The sequence below is a fragment of the Phoca vitulina genome, unplaced genomic scaffold (assembly GCF_004348235.1).
Source record: "Phoca vitulina isolate PV1807 unplaced genomic scaffold, GSC_HSeal_1.0 scaffold109, whole genome shotgun sequence".
NCBI classification, from domain to species: domain Eukaryota; kingdom Metazoa; phylum Chordata; class Mammalia; order Carnivora; family Phocidae; genus Phoca; species Phoca vitulina.
In genome coordinates, this window is record NW_022589812.1 from 728,298 (window position 1) to 751,666 (window position 23,369).

The 23,369-nt window shown below is 40.0% G+C and overlaps 1 protein-coding gene across 2 annotated transcripts; it reads right to left on the bottom strand.

Moving 5' to 3' along the window:
- Nucleotides 1-1,322: 1,322 nt before the first annotated feature.
- Nucleotides 1,323-22,066, bottom strand: LOC116628021 (glycerophosphodiester phosphodiesterase 1). Of its 2 annotated transcripts, none has more exons than XM_032398060.1 (6): nt 21,644-22,066; nt 11,929-12,104; nt 8,576-8,681; nt 6,024-6,116; nt 3,521-3,732; nt 1,323-2,017 (listed from the first exon to the last, which is right to left on the bottom strand). In XM_032398060.1, the coding sequence occupies exons 1-6, from the start codon at nt 21,902-21,904 to the stop codon at nt 1,870-1,872; spliced, it is 996 nt and encodes a 331-aa protein (XP_032253951.1). In that variant the 5' UTR covers nt 21,905-22,066; the 3' UTR covers nt 1,323-1,869. The 2 variants fall into 2 exon arrangements, with proteins under 2 accessions (XP_032253951.1, XP_032253952.1); XM_032398061.1 differs by having other exon boundaries at nt 1,491-2,017; nt 11,929-12,100.
- Between the last annotated feature and the right edge of the window lie 1,303 nt (nt 22,067-23,369).

Sequence of the window (23,369 nt, forward strand, 5' to 3'; positions counted from 1 at the left end):
TGGCTCTCAAGAGGTATTCCCACAACAGAAGGGATCTCTCTACTGCCCCCGAGAATCCCTTGTTGCTTGCTGTGTAGTCCGCTTGCCAAAGTGGGGATTCAGTCTGCAGAAGCGTTTTGTCTTTGTGCTCCCGTCCTCCTCTTGCCGTTCTAGTCATGGTGTGATATGGAAGTACAGACAGTTTAGGTATTTGTTCCATTCATTGAATAAATCTTTGTCCTGTTGTTTTTGGACTCAAGAAAACTTCTTTGTAAATGTTGATGGAAAACGTCCCAAGCCCCATCCGTCGTGCCCTTGCCAACACCGATGGTAGCAGAACAGCCCGTGCGTCTGCCATCTAGCCGTGTGGGCTGGTGGTCTGGCAGCTGCGAGTGTGAGACCGGTGACCCAGTGGGGCTCAGGAGGGACGTCATGACTCAGCTGAGGGCCTGTGGGCCAGGCTACAGATGGGGCTGAAAGGTGGGAGCAGGGACAGCTACAGGAGACAGATGGCTTTGCGATTTTTTGAGGTTTTTTTGAGAGAGAGAGAGAGAGAACGCACGTGCGAGCAGGGAGGCGCAGAGGGAGAGAGAATCTGAAGCAGGCTACACGACCAGCGAGGAGTGCAACGTGGGGCTCCATCTCACCACTCTGAGATCACGACCTGAACTGAAATCAAGAGTCAGATGCTTAACTGACTGAGCCGCCCAGGCGCCCCGACTCTTTCATTTTAGATATTGCTACTTAAGTACACAGGAAGACCCCTGGAAGCTTAAGTGGAAAAGAGCACAGGGCTGGGAATTAAGGGCTCTGCATTATACGGGCAGACAGGGCAAGTGGTTAAGAGCAAGGGCTCTGTAATTAGACTGGCTTGGATTTGAATCTCAGTTGCACCAAGGACTCTGAGACCTTGGGTAAGTGACTTTAAGTTTGCAGTGCCTTGGTTTCCTCATTCATAAAGAGAGGAATACCTCTGTAAGATTTTCTGGGGTTTGGGATAATACATGTTAAACCACTGAAGTTCCCAGCAAACAGCAGGAAATTGTAGTTTTATGAGATCAGGCTCTGCTGTTACCAGCTGTGTCATATCTGAGAAAGACCTTTTCCTTCCACAGGTTTTGGTTTTCTTATTTGTAAAAGGAGGATAAGCCTAGATGTTCTTGGATGTTTCTCGCAGTTCCATTGTCATCCGTCCTCAAGTCGCCCCAGTGAGCATAACCCTGCCCTCTAGTGGTCTGTAGTTATTTCAAGATGCCGTAACAATCCCTTGCGCTGGTATCGACACTTCCCTACCATTCTCTTTGCCTCCCCAGGGGCTGTTGCCTCTGGCCCCTGGCTTGCAGAGAGCAGCTTCCCGAAATTCCTTATGTCTCAGGGCATGATGCTCGGTACAGCTTTCCCTTAGTGCTCCTTTTAATTATTTTATTAGTATGGTCACAAGTTTGATGTCTATAGTACATTGATAATGTAGCTGAATACAAATATTTTAAATAAGTAAATTACATAAGTGCGTCAAGTTTTAAAATGTCAACTTTGAGTGATCATGCATTTCCCATGCATTTGCATCTGCATCCCCAAACTGCACAACTCAATCTGTGCTTATCCTCACTGGGTCTCGGTGTATGCCTCAGCTAGGTTGGGGCAGGAGCTGTTGTGCCTTTTTGCAGACCCAGATTTTCAAGAGCAACACTGTTGAACTCAGGCATTCCATGGAGCAAGCAAAGCAAAACCAGGTTTTGCTCTGGTTCAGGTAAAAATGCAAATACCGACTATTGCTTGTGTGAGCCACCTGATTCCCCAGGGCTTGGGCTAGCACAAAGGTATTTTGATATCCCTGCATGAGGCCAGCAGGCAGCTTCTGTACCCACGTTTCCTCCCTGGGGGAAAATTCTAGAACTGAGATGCACAGTCTTCCAACATGCTGTCAGTGATATAGCTGGAACCAAGATGGGATTCGTAGTAACTTTTTTCATCAAAGGTATTAACAGTCCAAGCAACAACCTGAATGCCTTTGGCTGACCACTTCTTCAAGTAGTCCCTGGAGGAAGAGGAAAAACCCATCCTGTTAGAATAAGGACCAGTTATTCCAGGAATCTATAATGGTCACTAAGTATGGTATTCACTGAGTAATAATAGTGCCCCAAAAGAGCCTCTTAACTGGGCCTCTGCGTGCAATCAGAGGGAGTGTTCCAAAACCCAGCACCAGAACCTCTTCCACATTGTTCCAGCTTACAACACTTCAGTGACTTGCTAAAGACACCCTCCACCAAAAAAAAAAAAGTACTTATTGGAGGCTGTACCTGGCTTATCCCACCCAATCTTTGGCCTCGTCTTATACTGTACTTCCCCTTTCCTTTCTGTGTGACGGAATATGGATTTTCTTTCAATTCTTGAAAGAACTAGGCTCTTTCCTGCCGTAACACTTTTGCATGTGTTTCCCCTCTGACTTGGATCTCCACCCTCCCACCCCATTCCTACTCACCCTCCTAACCTTAGCTTAGTTGTCATCTCCTTGGGGATGTTTTCCCTAACTCCCCTGATTAGGTCAAATTACATAGTATATACGTACACTGTTTTCTCTACATAGCATTTATCTTAGTTGTAATTTTATATTTATTGGATTTTTAATTTGATGAGCAACTATCTCTTCTACTTGACTATAAATTCCATGAGGGCGGACCATGGTTTTCTTTACCACAGCATCTTCAGCTTCTTAATATAATACTTTGCAATACTGTGGGCAGACACCAAATACTGACTGACTTGAACACACGCATGCCTGAAATAATATGAAACTAACAACTCTAATCAGCTAAAATACACAGCAATAAAACTGCCACAGTAAAGGTCAGAGATTGCTAGCAGGTAGGGAATGGAAAGTTTTCTTGGAAGCAATGGTGCGAAGTCTCTGTAGCGTGGAGCAGAGCAGGAAGAAAGGTGGGAGGGGTAAGGCAGGCAGGCACTCACAGGGTGTCTCCACTGTGGCTCTGCCCTGGACTCTATGTTGGTTTTCAAAGGGAGTCAGTCACAAGGACATGTAATCTCTCTTTCGTCAGATTTTGGAAGGTTTCTTTTTCTTTTCTTTTTTTTTTTTTAAAGACTTCATTTATTTATTTGACAGAGAGAGTGAGAGAGCACAAGCACGGGGAACAGTAGAGGGAGAAGCAGGCTACCCGCTGAGCAGGGAGCCCGATGAGGAGCTCGATCCCAGGACCCGGAGATCATGACCTGAGCTGAAGGCAGACGTCCAATGGCTGAGCCACACAGGCGCCTCTATTTTTTCTTTTTCTTTTTTTTTTTTAGGTATATATATTTTTTAAAGTGCACTAAAAACTAAGAATATTTGACCAACTTATTTTGGAAACAGGGAAATATGCCTGAACTCTTCCCACCTAAGAAGCTAGTGGCATTCCACCTTAATAAAGGTATGGTGGGCTTTGTGGGTGAAATCCAATCCAGGATGCCCACTGTTAATCCTTCCTTTCCAAGAAGAGCATTTCAGGAAATGTGTCAGGAGAAGATAAAAAACCTTCCAACTTACGGGGATACAAAATCCTTTTGTATGAGGAAAGCTGAAATTCCACACAAGTACCACAGGATATTATGCATACTCCAATCGAGCAAAATGTCCATTACCGCAAACATGGACTGTTTCCAGAAAACATCATAGCGTGGTTTCCCATCTCCTGTATGGCTAAGGCTCCAAGGTCTATGAGTTAATGCCGTTACTACATTCTGATCTGTTTGTCTCATCTGAAAAGCAATTTTGGAAATTAAAGTAAGTATCATATCTTAAGTCCAATACCTCTCATTTTTCTCGTTCTGATGAAGTGGCCATAATGGTACCCTGGCCCCCATGTCTACTAAATAGACATAAATCCTTTCAGTAAATAATGTAATGGATGTAAAGCATTTAATATACAGTATAAATAGGAACACTTCCTTCACGAAGTCCTTACCTTTAAAAGGAGTAAACTACAATCTCAGGGTCAAATTTTCATAATGTCACAAGAACAAACTTTCATTTGGTTATCAATTTAAACTTTGGCCAGAGATAAGTAATTAGAACTCAGTGAGGATGGAACCATGATCATTTCCAGATGGGCTGGTTAGCTTTTGATCCTTTCCAGAGAAAAATGACTGAGACAGGCTTGTTGGGGTGGGGGGGGGGGGAAGGAAGTAGGGTGAGAAGGAAGTGAGAAGAAGAGAGCAGAGAGAGAAGTAGGGGCAGTGATTGGGGAAGGACAAGGAGAAATAGGAAGATGTGGATGTTTCACTCTATGCTCTGTGCTCCTCTGGACAATGTAGCAAACATTTTGAAGGCCTCTGTGGTCAAGTAAGATTGGGAAACACGGATCCAAATGTCTGAAAGCCCCATGACCCTATTCATCTCAATGACAGTTTATATGTGGATAGGTTCCACCCTCACTGTAAAATTTTAAATGCACACTCTGTTGGTCACTGTTGAAGAATGCCACAGAACCAACACATTATCTTGGAAACTGGTAAGTAAAGGACAAGATTAGCATTTATTTGCCAAATGCATAACTAAATAGTAAATGACAGTTTCTTTATTTTTAAGTAGGCTCCACGCCCAATGTGGGGTTTGAACTCACAACCAGCCAGGCACCCCTAAATAATACATGAAGAAATGATAGAATTGAAATATTAAGATCTTGCAACCCCTAGTAAATTGAGAGCTGGCCACTGACGTTGCAAACGACAACACAACAACAAAAGAGTTAATCAGATGTTATGTGTCTTCTGATGAAAAAATACCCTCACCTATGAGATTATCTTGCCAAGAATAAATGAACCTCCACTAATCAAGCCTTTTGCTCTCACTACCGATTTACAGGAAATATATACAGAAAAAGAATGTGTTAAACTGTATCATGACATAGGAAGCAAAATCTGGACTTGGGTAAACTCTACAAAACAACCTGGTTTCTTCAATAAATACATCACAAGGGGGGGGGGGGAAGGAGAACTTACAGGTTCTAAGATTTAAATTATAGTATGTAGTCTTTAGCTGGGTCCTGATTCAAATTAACAATTATGAAAAACAAAAACCCATTTATATTTCTGAGACAAATAAAAATTTATATATTGACTAGATATTTCATGATCTTAAGGACTTAGTAATAGTTTTAGATGGGGTAATGACTGTATTGTGGCTATAGTTTTAAAAAAAAGGGAATCACTTTTTAAAGATACTTAACAATTTTTATGGATGAAATGATGTCTGGAATTTACTTCAAAATAATACTGGGGTAGATGAATGGAGATATGGATGAAACAAGCTGGATCACAGTTAAACGGGGGCTCATTTTACTACCATCGACTTTTGTGCGTATTTTAAATTCTCCATCATTAAGAGTTATTTTTTTTAAAAGGTATATTCTGTTACTTAGTGAGATGAAGAGCTACATAATTCTTTGTTCTGAGAATGTTTACTAATCTGAATGAGCCTGTAAACAATATAAAAGGAGCTTAAAGAGGAATCATGGTATTTTAAAATGGGGTATGAGTTCATTCTCATTTCTGAATTTCTCTTGTTAAAAGAGGAATTTTTTTTATTATTATTATGTTCAGTCAGCCACTGTACAGTACATCATTAGTTTTTGATGTAGTGTTCAGTGATTCATTAGTTATGTATAGCACCCAGTGCTCATCACAGCACGTGCCCTCCTCAATACCCATCACCCTGTTACCCCCTCCCCCCACAGCCCTCCCCTCTGAAACCCTCAGTTTGTTTCCCAGGGTTCATAGTCTCTCACGGTTCGTCTTCCACTCTGATTCCTCCCCCTTCAGATTTCCCTCCCTTCCCCTATGGTCCTCCGTGCTATTGCTTATGTAAGTTCCACATATGAGTGAAACCATATGATAATTGTCTTTCTCTGCTTGACTTACTTCAAAAGAGGAATTTCTTAGCTGAAATTCAGTTCCATTTAACAGGCATCTATCTTATGCTTACTTGGCCCATTTCTGTTATCACCATCAATTAAGACAGTATTATGTACAATACAAATCCTGAATTTTACCTTATAGATAACTTCTGGCAAGAAAGAGCAGACGATGCTATTATTGTATAGTTGAGGAAACTCCTTATATATTTTCTTTAGAGCATCAGTAGCCTGCAAAGCATAGAGATTCACGTATTTAAATGTAAGAGTCCCAGCCAATAATTAGTACAACCCTATCAAATAAATCAGAACTTTACTAATATATGGGGATGCTGAAAGGAGTATTGGAAGATTCCATCATCCATTTGGATCCTTCTTAAATTCACATCTACAGCAGATAGGGAGAAAGTGGGAGTACTGTTGCTTTACTATTCTGTTGAGAGGCTCATCCCTTTTGTCAGACTTTTTGGAAAGCATGGCAGGCGGCAAGCCAGTTGAGGCTGGAAGCAAAATTTTAAACCTTTTCCTTATAACCCAGTTTAGCCACTAGGAAAAGTCTTTTTATACCCACAACTCTATTATCCTCTGCCTTTCCTGGCAGAAGCATGAGCCAACCAGCCTGGGAACACTAAGTGTAGATGTTCTCGGTCCAGGGGACTGAGAGGAAATGGCATTCATCACCAACATGGAGGCATGAATAATAGGATAAGGGAGGAACTGGGAAGAGCTTCCTAAGGTGAACAGACATTTCTTTTTGTAGTAGTCCCCAGTTAAATGAATGAAGAGGAAATGGTTGAACTAAAATACTGACATTTTGTAACCTCTAGTGAATTAACAGATTTGGCCATTGAGCATCAATAGCAGCTAACAACAGAGGTGACTAGGCATTAGGTGGAATGTGATGTCACTATATTATAATTTTTGAAATATCACTAAATTTTGGAAAGTCACACATACCTATAACCAAATGTAAGCAACAAAATGCATTCCAAAAAAGAAAAAAGAACATAGAAATTACTCATGTCCTGTCCCCCCTTCACTAATGTGACAGAGTGTGAACTACAGAGCCAAAGCTGTTGTCTTGCTGTCTGAACTAACATATGCCTTGTATCTGACTCTTCACCTACATTATTTATTTAATTCTTATGACAACACTTGTGGACATTTGTTTTATTATTCCCAATCCGCCCCCTCCCCCATGAGGAAACTGAAGCATATCAAGGTTAAGGTTCACTGTAGTAAGTGACAGAGTTTAATCACAGTCTGTTGGACTCCAAAGCCCATGATCTTGGCTCCTGTGTTCTACTAGCTCCAATTTGCTACACTTGGTCCTTTACACTACCATTCTGGTGAATTAGATCACTATGTTTTAATTTGCCCAAACCACCTGTGAGCACCCAACCAGAAAGCTCAAATAGCTGGATTAAAAAAAAAATTTTTTTTCTTCTTTTTTCTCTTTATTCTAAGAGGATAAGCATGAAGGTCAGTACACCATGGGTGAGATGTAGGACCTATCAGGGATCCCAACGTGGGCAGTATCATCAACAAAACCTGAGATGCTCATTAAAAATACAAGTTCCTTAATCATGTATCCTAGACACTTTCAGAATTTCTTCTCTATGTGATATGGCCCAGGAATTCGTACTTTTAATAGGTATTCCTAGTGATTCTGATGCAGACTGACGGGAAAACCTAGATGTATACAACTATACATCAGAATACCAGAATGTACCAGAATAATAAATGAGTCAGAGCATCATTCTCCTTTCTTCAAAAATGAGAGTTTCCTGTGCTAAAGTTAGAATATATACTTAGGCTCTTATTTCAGGTTTTAACAACTAGTTTCAACAACATCCCAGGATGAATAAAAAAAATTGACATCAGAATTCCCCACCAGTAGATGGCCATTACTGATTATAACCTGCAAGGGAGAAAAATACCTATAAGTTGTCCAAAAGCAGAAAAAAAGTATTTGTACTTGAAAAGCTGGTTATAAGTGAACAAATGTAATCTAAACCATATTTTCCCATTGATTTCCATTGCAATAATATATTTTTGTGAATAAAAGTGTACGTTCTAAAATTTAAGCAAAATTTTATTTAGGAATGTCATACACATTTGAAAAAAATTATAGTAATTTTACCATAAAAGTATATCTACTCAATCATAGAATAACAAAACTACACATGAGGGATAGAAATCATACAGGAAGGATAACTCTAAGTAAAAGATAAATATCCTATTAGCTATCAGAAACTTTATGTATGGGAGTTCTCTTTAAATTCAGTCCACAGTTGTCCATCTAAAACCATTAACTTACAGCCAGATGCAACTGGTCTTGTGTATAACTCCTGAATTCTTTCTTATAAGGTCAGTTGAAGTGCCTCTTTATGGTTTATTTAATATCTTCTATAAATGCTATTTATGCAAGTAAGAAAAACCCAACTCTATTTTGTATTAGTTGTAGAATATCAGGAGTTGTTCAAAGGTTCCATCAAAGGTTAAGAGTTCCATAATTTACTATTTCCTTAAAGATGTGACTTTTGCATTGTAAACTTCTAATAAGCAAATATAATTTGTAAAAATAATTTAAGAATGATAAGTAGCAAATCTATAGTTGATTTTGGAAATGACTAGCAATTAAATAAGAGGTCTTTTCAAAAAAGTGAAGTCTATGGTATAAACTGTACCATATTTGCATGGCCCTTGACATCAAAGAAGATTGTGAGGTTATAGTTTAGGCACTCTGCAACGGCTTCTCTCAGGGTAGGGATCTTTTCATCAGGGAAATCATTCCTATAAGAGAGGGAAAAGGAATAGTATATTGCAGGAAAGAGAAAAAAGATAAAAGTTTAGTGAACAGACGTTTGACAAATGTCTCCCAACCAACAGGAAAGAGTGTTTTCCCTAACTTCCTTTCTTTAAGCATACTGAAGTCTAAGGATAATTTACTTAATGTCCTTGAACCAGATCAGATATCCTTGACCAAAGAACAGCAACAACAACAAAACCACTTAATTTTTAGGAAATCACTAGATTTATAATATAATTAGGAACCCTACTCACCAAAAGGCAGAGTACTTCTGGAGAACTTGAGACTTAAATTTAAGACTGTAATTGCCCTAATAGAACCTTATGCAGGAGAAATTCCTAGGAATACATAAATCTGTTCACTGTATTGTTGTGCACTTAAGTGCAACTGTTCAAAATAAATGTTTATACATAATTCTCTGATAAAGAAAAGGAATGTTAAGTGCCCAATTTATAAGAAATCAGCTTTTCTCACATAATGAAATTTCATTCTATATGACTTAACTTATACTTACTCAACTATATAATTTCAAGTGTAATATCTTGGTATAAAAAAAGATAAAGATAATTTGAACAGTACAGGCAATTCTGCCAGCCATTCTATTCAATGACTACTCTTTGGGAGTGAGAGGTGAGACACTGACTTTGCTATTCCCTTGGCCAGTCTTAGTTTCTATGGCCCACACTCAGGATAAGCATCTAACCACGTTGAAGATAATTCTAGAGAAAATACCTATTTTTCCTACAACATGGTCCATAAACACAAGCCAGTGACTTCACCTGGTGTTCAAACAAAGAAAATGCAATGAGTTCCAATTGGAGGACAAAGACTGGCTATGTTAAAGACATTAAGATGGCATACTGACACCCATATTGCACTTTTTTCTTTTGAAATGAGAGAGGTGTTTAATTAGTTCTTCATGTCTATTTTTCAATACAGATTAGAAGTAGTAAAAAAAAAACAAACAAAAAAACCTAGGTAGAATGATGCAGTGTAACACAGTAACGGGCAGCAGTTACCCAGAGGATGGTTCTCATTTGATTTTCCTTCTCTTTCTAGAGGTTTTTTATGTGTTTAAAATTTTTCACATACTCCTTTCTTTAAAACGCACTGGAGTATAAGGAAAAGTGAATGTTTATTTAGGTGTATTAATGAGGGAATGAATAGTTTTTTATATATGCTCTGCTGTAGTTCCACTAAATGAAAGTACTAAAACAAATTAAGGTATTACTTAATGTGTGTATTAATAGGTTCAAGCCTATTAACATACAAAAGTCAATTAGCAAATCAAGACTTATAGCAATGCCTCAAAGGTGATTGTAAAACTTCTGTAAAAGGTGCCCCCCCCGCCAAATCATTCAACTTCTTTAACTTGGAAACTTTATAAAATTATGGAATATGATCATGAAGAATTTAGCAAAGCCAATGGTCTTTTTTACTAAAGTTAATGGCCCCTTGTAATTTTAGACATTGAACAGAATCCAGAGTTTGGATTTTATTTAAGGGTAGCAGCTTACATGATAGACTCCAACATTTTCATACGGTGGTTTCTCTCCTCCACAGATTTCCAGAATCATTACAGGTAATTTTTGATGAGCCTGGCTAAAAGTTTATCAGTTTTGTTTATCTTTTCAAAGAATCAGCTTTTGGTTTCATTGATCTTTTCTATTGTTTTTTTTTAGTCTCTAGTTCATTTATTTCTGCACTGATCTTTATTATTTCCTTTTACTTACCTTGGGCTTTTTCTTTTCCTAGTTCTTTGGGTGTAAGGTTTGATTGTTTGAGATAGGCCTGTATTGCTATAAATTCCCTTTTAGAACTGCTTTTGTTGTATCCCAAAGATTTTGGACTATTGTATTCTCATCTGTCTCCATACATTTTTAAAAATTTCTTCTTTGATTTCTTTGTTGACTCATTGGTTGTTTAGTAGCATGTCATTTAGCCTCTGTGTGTTTGTGGTTTTTTTCCAGCTTTTTCTTGTGAGTGATTGCTAGCTTTATACCGCTGTGGTCAGAAAAGATGCATGATATGATTTCAGTCTTTTTAAATTTATTGAGACTTGTTTTGTGGCCTAACATGTGATCTATCCTGGAGAATGCTCCATGTGCACTTGAAAGAATATATACTCTCTTGTTTTTGGATGTTATGTTCTGTATATATCTGTCATGCCCATCTGATCTAATGTGTCGTTCAAAGACAATTTCATTACTGATTTTCTGCCTGGATGATCTATTCACAATATCATGCCTTCTTAAAGGATTTTATGGGTGACGATGACCCTGAGCATTTTTTGCTTTAATTGTTGACTTTGAAGCTGACCTCTTAGCTGCAATGTCACTGTAATATTAAAACTAGCCTTTCCCTCGCAGGTAACAGAACAATGAAATATCTGAATATTGCAAAGAGCAATTCCAGCAGCTTGCACTCAGAACTTTCAAGTGTTACCAATACTCTTTCTAGATTAAAGTATAATTTCCTTTGGTTGACTTTTCTTTCGGGATCCTAGGAAAATAAAGTCTGAATCATCTTTTAGGGAGGACTATAACATGACCACTAGGTCAAATACTTAATACTCAAAGAGTATTGATCATTGTTGAGAGAATGATACAACATGAGTAACAGTGAGCATACATTTTTCAGTATTACAAAGAAGAGAGGGATTTAGATAATCATATTCCAAAGTATATTACCCAGTATACTCATTCCAACATGTTTATAGCTGTTTATGGTGGGAATGGTGTGGGGTTTGTAGTCATACATCTTTGAGAAACATTAAAGGTAATAACTGATTGATGTGGACTGTTTATCCCTAAAGGGAACATCTAGAGTATAGTGCTTGATCTTAGTTGATCATAAAACTCTTTTCTTGTGGAGTATCTTATAGGACTAATTCTGAGATACAGATATTCTATAAATTTCTTATATATAAAATTTATAGGATAGTACAAAGTAACTCTCTAATGTTACTAATGTTAGTGACTAGACAGTTTATTGTCTTGAGAATAATTCCCAGGCCAAATCTGGCCACAGTGGGAAAAGATGAAAAACATATTTCAGTTGTTCCTGGCACCCTGCTCATTACTTGGTAAACCTGTATGTAGTTCAAAACAAAACACAAAACAATAATTCCCCTGGAGCAGAAGATGCCAGTGTCTTTAGAAGGTGCCAGTGTCTTTCTGTGATCCCCAACAGAAGATGAAAGGTACGTTTAAGTGACAATGAACCACTTACCTTAACCTGTGGTTTGCTGCAGGATTAAGCTTCCTAATTTGTTCAAATGTCAAATCACACAATCGACCAGTGCCATCAGTCGTCCTATCGACTGTGTTATCGTGCATTAAGACAGGAATCCCGTCAGAAGTAAACTCAATGTCCAACTCCACACCTGTTGCTCCATTCTTAGCTGCCTTAACAAAAACATGAACAATATTAATGACAAGTGGCCACAGATGTCACTTTACAATCTACATGCTCAAGATGACCAACAGTGCTAGCTAAGTGGACAGTGTCTCTTACTGATTTCTTCTCCTTCTTATACCAAATAGCAACCCACCCAGTTTCTACTTTTCCCGATAACCTTACTTCAACTTGCACACTTAGGGATTCCTCAAACACTTTAAATTCCCCAGTCTTGGGCACCTGGGTGGCTCAGTCGGTTAAGCGTCTGCCTTCAGCTCAGGTCATGATCCCAGGGTCCTGGGATTGTGTCCTGCATCAGGTTCCCTGCTCAGTGGGGAGTCTGCTTCTCCCTCTACCTTTCCCCCCTGCTCGTGATCGCTCTCTCACTCTCTCAAATAAATAAAAAATCTTTTTTTTTTTAAGATTTTTATTTATTTGACACAGAGAGAGAGACAGCGATAGAGGGAACACAAGCGGGGGCGGGGGGTGGGGTGGGAGAGGGAGAAGCAGGCTCCCTGCTGAGCAGGGAGCCCGGTGCGGGGCTCGATCTCAGGACCCTGGGATCATGACCTGAGCCGAAGGCAGATGCTTAACGACTGAGCCACCCAGGCGCCCCATAAATAAATAAAATCTTAAAAAAAAAAAAAAATTTCCCACTCTTCCAATTCTCACAGTAGTATATGGGGAAATTTCTGGAACTTAAGTTTTCTCTGGTTGCTTTAACTCTATGGGCCATTAGTGGCTCACAATTACAAATATTTAGACAAATTTCACTGATTACTACACTCCGTTTGGTACAGCATCTCCGATGATTCCCCAGTGTTTGTTGATTAGCTGTATATGCACCACTTTGGCATAAACAAGGAGTCAGGTTTTTGTTGGTTTAACTCCACCCTCTGTAACAGGAACACCAAGCCTGCTTCTAGGGGACACTACATTTTGTTTATATAAGCAGCACTGGCTGTTGGCCAACAAGCTGGTAAACACGATAAGGTATACTGGAATTTATCTAAAAAGAGAACTTGAGCATGTTCCTCTGAGACACACGACCCAACGTTTGCTTCCTTGGCTTCTTTGTCACAATGAAGACATGAAATGCTCATTATGATCAAGATTTTAAATTTAAAAAAATTTTAATTAGGCAAACACACACAGCAGTGTATAGCAAAAAAGACTTAACAGATGTTAACATTTTGCCACATTTGCTTCAATCTCTTGCTGCCCTAAAACACATAATAGTTACTATTTACTGAGCCTTTTCTATATAATCAGGCACTATTCTAAATGCTTTAAATATATTAACTCATTTGATTCCCACCACCCTTAGGTAGTATTAAGATTCTCATTTTCAGATGAGGAAACAGAAATTAAGAAACTGGCTCTGGGTTGTACAAACTACGACGTGGTAGAGGCTGTACTCTTAAGCACTGTATGTTTACTACTGACACTACAGACACAGGGAGATTTCTCCCCCTTCCTCTCCATCTTAAAGTTGATGAGCATCATTCCTGTGTCATTCCCTTATAAGGTCTTCATATATTTGCTACACACTTAAGTACCCAAGTACCTGGGAACAGCATACAGCTCTGTACTAATGCACAGCAGGCATTCAATAATTGTTAGCCATTGTTATTTATTGTGTTCTTTTTAACACATTTTTAATTTTAATACAGTCGAATTTATCAATCATGTCCTTTATGGGCATAGATTATTCTCTTTTATTTAAATCCTTCCCTATCCCCATTTATAAAGATACAGTACAACTCTATTTTCTTCTAAGCTTCAAAGTTTGATTTTCATATTATGACCAAGATTTCCTCCTCTAAGAACCCCAAATCCATCACTCACTGGCTGTATCATCTAGTTACTTATCATACTCTAGGTTCAGTTTCATCATTTTTAACATGATACTTTTCGGGGCGTCTGGGTGGCTCAGTTGGTTAAGCGACCAACTCTGACCAACTCCTGATTTCAGCTCAGGTCATGACCTCAGGGTTGTGGATCAAGCTCTGTGTGAGGTTCTGCCCTCAGAGCAGAGTCTGCTTGAGATTCTCTCTCTCCCTCTCCCTCTGCTTTTCTCCCTTTCTTAATGTGTGCACACACACATGCTCTTTCTAAATAAAATCTTAAAAAAAAAGATGATACTTCTCTAATGATCTTAAGAGACGTAAGGACTTGGAAATAATGCATTTAAATTACCAAGCTTGGTGCCTGGCTCAAAGTTGGCACTCAGCATAAGCTCTTATGATTCAAAAAAACCCATCTCAGTGAAAAAGTCATTACAATAGTGCTCACATCTTACACTGGTTAAGTTATATTAATCTTTTTATAAGATTAAAAGGTATCTTTTCTAAGTTAAAGACAGAAGGACGCACTGGTAAATTAACATGGGTTGTATCATTTAAGACATAAAACAAGATCACATTTTCAGTATTCACAGTGCATCTCTCTCACTGTAACACAAATGTTATCCTTATTCCCTGAGGCCAGCACTATAATTGGTTCAATTATATTTGTATCCAGTAGGGCCATCTCTATTTGGTTACAACACAAAAAATAACAGTGGTAAGACACTAAATTTTAGCAAGATTACTAGAACTAATGAGTTCATTTATTTGTCTTTTCTGAGTAGTTTATTAAGGCCCCAAGCAAAAGCTTTATAAAAGAACCACCATATTAGTTTCTCAGACCATATCTTCTAATGACTGCTCTCAACTTTCTTTACCGATACTTTTGTTATTCCAGTTATAGAGACAAAAAGATAAACTCCTGTATTAAATTCACATATTAGTATATAATTCACATTCATCTTTTAATTTCGAGAAATTCCTTATAATAGTATTTTTTCTTCTAAACATACAAATCTCACATAAACTGGTTTATAAAAATATTGTAATTTTATTAAAATTTTATTAAAAATGAAAAAATTTATTTAAAAACTATACTAATAGTGTATTTTATTTAAAGATTTTATTTATTTATTTGACAAAGAGAGAGATAGGGAGAGCACAAGTAGGCAGAGAGGCAAGCAGAGGGAGAGGGAAAAGCAGGCTCCCGGCAGAGCAGGGAGCCCAATGCGGGGCTCGATCCCAGGACCCCGGGATCATGACCTGAGCCGAAGGCAGATGCTTAACAACTGAGCCACCCAGGTGCCCTAAAAACTATACTAATAGTTTAGTAATAGAATAGCACAGTGTAGTATCAATGCTTGCCTTGGGGCAGAGGTGTGAGTGGGGGGTTAACTCCAAAGAGCACAAAGGAACTTTCTGGGGTGACAGAAATGGATTAAGGTGATGGTTACCCAGGTATATATATTTATCAAAATATATCAAACTGTACACTGAAAATGTCTGCCTTTTATTGATGTAAATTATACTTTGATAAAATTGATTTAAAAAGTATTTGCTTTAACAAATTCGTTATATTTACATGGCTTTTTAAATGTTTCACTGAAAAGTATCTTTTAAATATCCAACCTTATACTATAACTTCATACACAGAAAGAACTTAATTTGTGTTTACTGACAATGAAGAAAACCATAGATTCCACTATTAGAACACAGAATGGCACAATGTTTTTTGGTAGAGATTTTTCAATCTGACGAAGTTCAGAATCACATCTTCTTTTTAGCTTTGAGACTATTCACATACCATGTAATTCACGTTTAAAGTCTACAATTCAATGGTTTTTGTTTTGTTTTGTTTTTTTAAAGATTTATTTGTTTGTTTGTTTGTTTGACAGAGAGAGAGAGAGATCACAAGTAAGCAGATAGGCAGGCAGGCAGGCAGAGCGAGAGGGAGAAGCTCCTGCTGAGCACGGAGCCTGATGCGGGGACCAATCCCAGGACGCTGGGATCATGACCTGAGCTGAAGGCAGATGCTTAACCAACTGAGCCACCCAGGCGCTCCTGGTTTTTTAAAAATTAAATTCACAGAGCCCAGCAACCACCAACACAATCACTTTTAGAATATTTTCATCACCTCAAAAAGAAATCTTGTGTCTGTTAGCAGTCAGTCCCCATTCCTGGCAACTACTAATCTACTTCTATCTCTATGGATTTGCTCATTCTGGACATTTTATTTAATAGAATTATATAATATGCAGTCTTCTGTGACTGGCTTTTTTTCTTTCACTTAGCATGTTTCTAAGGTTCATTCATGTTGTAACATGTACCAGGACTTCATTCCTTTTTCTTGCTGAATACTATTCCATTGTATGGATATATCACATTTTACTTATCCATTCATCAGCTGATGGATATTTCTGTTGTTTCCACTTTTGGCTATTAATAATGCTATGAACATTTCTGTACAAGTTTTTGCATGATGTATGTTTTCAATTCTTTTAGATATATGTATATATCTAGGAGTGTTATTGCTGGATCGAATGGTAACTCTGTGTTTAACCTTTTAAGGAACTGCCAGACAGTTTTTCCCACCAGCAGTGTATGAAAGTTCCAATTTCTCCACATCCTCGTCAATACCTGTTATTGTCTTTCTGTTTATAGCTACGCTAAGGGGAATTCCATTGTGGGTTTGATTTCCATTTCCCTGATGACTGATAATGTTGAATATCTTTTCTTGTGCGTTTATTGGCTATTAGTACATCACAATCCTTCCAACAAATACTTATCGAGTGCCTACTAGATATCAGGCAATGTTCTAAGCAGTGAGGAGAGAGTGGTGAACAAGAAAGAAAAGGATCATGGATCTTATATTTCACTAGGGAGAAACAGATTACAAACATGTTACATGTAAATTATGATAGTGATAAATGTTTTGAAAAAGAAAATAAAGGGTAATGTGAAGGTTAAGGCCAGTGGGGGTCACTAGACAAGGCAGTCAAGGAAGGCCTCTCTAAGAATATGACATGTGAGCTGAGACCTTAATGACTAAGGGAGCTAACCATATGAAGATCCAGGGGAAGAGTTTCCCAAGCAGAAGAAAGAGCAAGTATAATACAAAGACCACAATGTAGGATGGAGCCACAGAGTGTTGACTGTCTACCCAAATCTATTCCCCTTCTTCTTCCCCGCTGGTAGAGACCTGTTCTTGCCCCATTGTTCAGCTTTCTCTTATGTTCAGAGTAAGTGAACTATTTCCAATCCCTCTGTGTGTATGTGATGGAGACTTCTGGGAAAGGCATATGGAAGAGGGATTGAGACTGGATGGTGATGTTCAAGAATGTGATGCCCGGGGCTGCAATGGCCACGGGGCAACTACAACGAGGGCTAGTAAATATGCTGCAGGTGGCAGAGCAGGGAGCGCAACAGAACCCGAGTCCTCCATGAGTATAAACTGAACAGCTAAATAAACCATCCTGGGGGCGCCTGGGTGGCGCATTCAGTTAAGCGTCTGCCTTCAGCTCAGGTCATGATCCCGGGGTCCTGGGATCGAGTCCTGCATCAGGCTCCCTGCTCAGCGGGGAGTCTGCATCTCCCTCTGCCTGCCGCTCCCCCTGCTTGTGCTCTCTCTCTGTCAAATAAATAAATAAAATCTAAAAACAAACAACACAAAAACCCAAAAACCAACCTGCAAGTCACCTCTCTCCCGCATTCTTGTTATGTGAGATATTAAGTCTCCTTATTGTTTGAGGTATTTGTGGTTTTTTTAAAAGATTTTTATTTATTTATTAGAGAGAGAGGGGCACAAGCAGGGGAGTAGCAGAGGGAGAGGGAGAAGCAGGCTTCCCGCAGAGCAGGGAGCCTGATGCGGGACTCGATCCTCCGACTCCGGGATCATGACCTGAGCCGAAGGCAGACACTTAACCAACTGAGCCACCCAGGCATCCCATATTGTTTGAGATATGTGAAGTCTGAGTCTCTATTACATGAAGCCAAAAGTGTCCTAACAAGCACCCAGGGTGGTTGGAACAGGAGCAGGGGTTTTGAGAAGGGTATAAGATAGAATGTGTTTGCATTTTATTTAATTCCAATAGAGAACCACTGGAGGATTTTATTTTATTTTATTTTATTATGTTATGTTAATCAGCATACATTACATCATTAGTTTTTGATGTAGTGTTCCATGATTCATTGTTTACGTATAACACCCAATGCTCCATTCAATACGTGCCCTCTTTAATACCCATCACCAGGCTAACCCATCCCCCCCCCCCCCCCCCCCTCTAGAACCCTCAGTTTGTTTCTCAGAGTCCGTAGTCTCTCATGGGTTCGTCTCCCCCTCTGATATCCCCCCCTTCATTTTTCCCTTCCTATCTTCCTTTTTTTTTTTTTTTTAACATATAATGTATTATTTGTTTCAGAGGTACAGGTCTGTGATTCAACAGTCTTACACAATTCACAGTGCTCACCGTAGCACATACCCTCCCCAGTGTCTATCACCCAGCCACCCCATCCCTCCCACCCCACCCCCCACTCCAGCAACCTTCAGTTTGTTTCCTGAGATTAAGAATTCCCACTGGAGGATTTTAAATAAGGGCAGTATATAATCTGATTTATACTTCTAAAGCTGCACTCTGGCTCCTAGGTGGAGAATGGACTGTAGGTATAATTTAATTCCTCTGTCACTGTCATGTATCTGTTTTTTGGAATCCATCCATTTCACCTCTCTCAAGTTTTTCCTTCTGTATCTACTTTATAATCTATCAGAAATTCTACCATTCTCAGAATGTCTTTCCTGATTATTTACATAGTAAAATGTTTAAGAATATGAATTATGAGCTGCAAACACACAAAGGGAGCAAGAATAGGACAAAAAACATACTTTGATGGAAATAAGCTACATATTCCTTTTGAAGTCAAGGGGAGGATGCGACCTTGTATTCTGCAGTTTGTATTCAGCAGCTAAATTCTGTTATAGCTAAAAAGTTCATCCATAATAACCTTATATTGGAATGAGCGGAATTATCATATCATTTCCTCTTAAGACCAGGAACTTGGCACAATGTTTATCTTATTACATATATTAAAGACATGAACAACCTAAACATACAAGACATGAACGGAAATTAACTTTAATTCCCTTGCAACACAACAGGATATGAAACACTGTATGTGTATGTGTATTTCAAATACATATTTCCTCATTTAATATGATTCATATTCAGTCAATCATGTTCCTGGCCAAACCACATCATTGATAAACACTTAGGAATGCCTTCTGTGTTCAATTAACACTGAGTTATGCTTTAAGGCAACTTACATAAACGTAAGGTGAAATGGAAGTCAATGACAACTATGTACTTTTTTCCCTGTAAGTATCTTTCTTTTCATGACCATTCTCCTGTGTAGCTACATTACTTCACCTGACCTATCTGAATTTAAGTTAGAATGTAAAATACATTCTTCACCATCTTTCTATTTCTATTTATTTATTTATTTATTGAGATTTTACTTTCAGGTGATCTCTACACCCATCGCGGGGCTTGAACTCACAGCCCTGAGAACAAGAGTTGCATGCTCTTCCAACTGAGCCAGCCAGGCACCCCTCCCCTTGGTTTATTGTGATGGAAGGGAGACAGAGAAGCTTTTCTAGCTTTCTATTTAAAAATAAATATAAAGATATTGGGGCGCTTGGCTGGCTCAGTCAGTAGAGCATGTGACTTGATCTCAGGGTTGTGAGTTCAAGTCCCACGATGGGTGTAGAGATTACTAAAAAAAATAAACTTAAAACAAAAACAAAAACACCACAAAGAACGAAGGAGGGGGCACCTGGGTGGCTCAGTCGTTGAGCGTCTGCCTTCGGCTTGGGTCATGATCCCAGGGTCCTGGGATCGAGCCCCGCATCAGGCTTCCTGCTCAGCGGGGAGCCTGCTTCTCCCTCTCCCACTCCCCCTGCTTGTGTTCCCTCTCTCACTGTGTCTCTCTCTGTCAAAGAAATCAAATCTTTAAAAAAAAAAAAAAAAGAACGAAGGGGAAAGAAGCATGCAAGAGAAGTCTAATTTGGGGTGCCTGGGTGGCTCAGTCAGTTAAGCATCTGACTTCAGCTCAGGTCACGATCTCGGGGTTCTGGGACAGGGCCCCACGTAGGGCTCCACACTTAGAGGGGAGTCTGCTTGTCTCTCTCCCTCTGCCCCTCTCCTGGGTCCTGTGTGCTCACTCTCTCTCAAATAAATAAATAAAATCTTTAAAAAAAAGAAAAAAAAGAGAAGTCTAACTTGATTTACAAACAGAGTCAGCTGTCCTCCACAAATTAACAGCTGCCTTCCTCACTCCCTTCCTTCTTCAGACTTAAATTTTTTACCTTTATCCTGAAATGATTTTTTAAAAATGAAGCCATCTTTAGATTATTGGTCCAAAGAGCTTCCATTTGTGGAGGTCTTATCATAGGCCAAGCACTTTCTGTGGACTACCTCATTGAATCACAACCTATTAGTTGGATACCAATATCATTCCTATTTTACAGATAGGGAAACTGAGGTTGGGGTGGGGCTAAAATGAAGAGAGGTGCCCTAGGGTGCCTTGCTTCCACACCCTACCTACTCAGGACTCTGACTGGGACAAAGACAACTTAAGTAACTTGCTCATTATGTAATACTGTCTGTGTCTAGCTGGACAGTGAGTCCAAGTTTTTATATCCTGGAACACAGTCTAATCTCTGACAAAGAGCCCTAGGGCTTGGAACCCTGAATTCTAGGAGCTGCAAGTATTTGAGTCAGTTTTCCTACCCATTCAATGTTAAAATAATGTCTCAAAGAAATGTGAGGATCAGATGTATTTCCACAGATGCAAAAGTGCCTATACAACTGAAAATCTCTCATACTATGCAAACTATCATTATTATGAAGTCAGGAGACTGCCAGGAGCTTGGAGGGAGCAAGAGTCTGTCCTAAGACTCTTGTGAAAAAGAGAGGCAGAAATTTATCAGGAGTCCAGCTGCCAGGGTTGTCTGGCATGAACTGTGTGTTTGGAGAAAAAGATGATAAGAAGATGACCTGGATAATTTGGAGGACAAGTAAACACAACTTCTGTGAATGTGATCCGTTTACAATAAACTCAACTACTAGTATCTATTCTGTTACCTGAACATTCCAACATCATTTCCACCTCCGGATTTTGCACTTGCTCTTCTCTTTTCCTGGAACACCTTTCTCCCAGATTCAAGGCTGGCTCCTTCTCATAATCCCAGTTTCAGTTCAAGTCATGTCTTGCGAGGGGATTTCTCTGACTACTCTATCTAAAAGAGCGTTAAGTCCTCCTCCCAGTCATTCCTTGTCCCGTTACCCTATTTCTTCATTACACTTTTCGTTCTCTTAAAGTATCTCATCTATGTGTTTACTTGTTTAATAAGGCCGATTTCCCACATTCCAATGCACGCTCTGTGAAAGCAGGGACCCTTTCTGTCTTGTTTATGACTGTATCCTCAGTGCCTGGCATATAGCAAATATGTAGGTATTTGCTGTGTTCTATAAATAAGTTGGGAGATTTCTGACTTCAGAGGGATCGAGGGCCACTTGGATATATTCCTTCTGGACGAATGGGGAACTGGGAAGCCTATCATGAGAATACTGGAGAACCTTCGGAAGGTCAAGCAGAAGTCCAACCTCCCAGGGGGTGCGGAGGGGCGCGAGGCGTGGGGGACTCACCTGCCGAATGGCCGCCAGCGTGTTCTCGGGCGCGTCGTGGCTGCCGCCGCGGTGGGCGATAGCGGAAACGCGGTCCCGGGGCTTGAGCACCTGCAAGGCCCTGCGGGAGGGCACAGGCTCAAAGCTGAAGAGGCGCAGCAAGAGGTAGAGGCTGCCGGTGAAGAGGCAGGCATTGAACGGACTACGCGTTACCAGCAGCAGCAGCAGCAGCAGGAAGGAGAAGGGGCCCAGGAGGCCCCCCTGTTCCTCCCACAGCCACATGCCGGCGCCCGCACCGGCACGGACGGGAGTCCCGGACCCGCCGGGCTCCCCGGACAAGAGAGCGAGAAGCGAGGGCGAAAGCCCAAGACACTCGCCACAGAGAGAACCCTCTTGGGGTACCAGCGCCGCACAATGGCGGCAGCGGCCGCATCCGGGGAGGGAGCCGGGCGTCCAGCCAATCAGGGCGGGGGATCTGCAGGGCTCGGGGGCGGAGCCGCTGCCATGGCAACGGAAGTGGGCTCAGGCCCTAGGCTCACGTTCCAAAATAGCTTTGGATTATTCTGGAGTCGGGACTTCAACCAAGGTTTTTCAGACTCCAGAAGGGGGTGGAATACAAGAGCGGTCGCACGGTTGTATGGCTGGAAGGCATCTTAGTGCCTCCTGATTTTACCCTTGAGGAAACTGCCCAGGGAACCGTGCAGGGGCAGGACGTTTAGACTGCTGTATTTATTCAATTCAAGATGTGCAAACAGCAATCCAGGCGCTCAAGATACACGAGTGTACAGGACCAACAGGGTCTCTGCTCTCCTGGGGTTTACATTCTCGTGGGAGGAAATAATAGTGCTTAGGGAGTACAGCTCACAAATGTGGAGCGCTTACCAAGTTCTAGGTTCTGTGCTAGCAAGTGTTTATGCGTTATCTCATTTATTCTCACAACAGTCTCAGTGGGTAAGTATTATCTCAGGAGACTGAATTCGGTCGACTCTAGAAGGATTTTTCATATTCTGAGGGAATGAAAGAGCATAGCAAAAGAGGCACAATCATACTTTAAAGCCGGAAGGGATTTTAATGATTCCCTCATTTTATGGATGAGGAAACTGAGGCCAGGAACAGTGAAGTGAATTGAGCAATTAATGACAGACAAGACTGACATCAAGCCATCCCAGTTTTAAGCCAGTTTTCCTCCTACTAAGGGCTAATAGTGAGGCTTTTGTACCAGGCACTGTGCAAGAAATTTATCTCAGTTGTTCTTCATAACTACACTTGTGATAGGCACTTTTTTTTGGTGTGTGATAGGCACTTTAAAAACTCATTCCCCATGTGCAAAAATAGGCACGGGAAGAACTTTCAGCAAGAAAGACAGAAGGTTAAATCGAGTTAGGAAACGGGAAGGGGCAACTACATATTTTGGAAAACTAGTAACACGTTTAGATAGGAAACTTTGGTAAAACATTCGGGGCTTTTTGTTCCATCTTGAACCTGTTACCTTTCTTTCTTGGACGTGTTTTCCCACTGATTTGCAAAAGGGTAGGGATGTCTTGAGGCTTAGAGTTGATATCTAGGATTCATCAATTTTTTATTTACGGAGAAAAAAATGTGATCGTTGTATGTTTTCCAAAGACCACAAAGAAAGAGGTTATCTTTTTACAGATAAGTAAAAAGTAGCAATTTCAAGGAACACTTCAGGGGGCTTCAGACCTGAAGAGCCTTCACATTGTAATAAATTATAATTTTAGAGGCGCTA

Coding starts and splice junctions, on each gene's coding strand:
- LOC116628021 (XM_032398060.1), bottom strand. CDS start 21,904: ATGTGGCTGTGGGAGGAACAGGGGGGCCTCCTGGGCCCCTTCTCCTTC. Junction 3,733..6,023: donor TGCCAGAAGTTATCTATAAG/GTAAAATTCAGG, acceptor ATTGCTTTTCAG/ATGAGACAAACAGATCAGAA. Junction 2,018..3,520: donor CAAAAGGATTTTGTATCCCC/GTAAGTTGGAAG, acceptor CTCTTCCTCCAG/GGACTACTTGAAGAAGTGGT.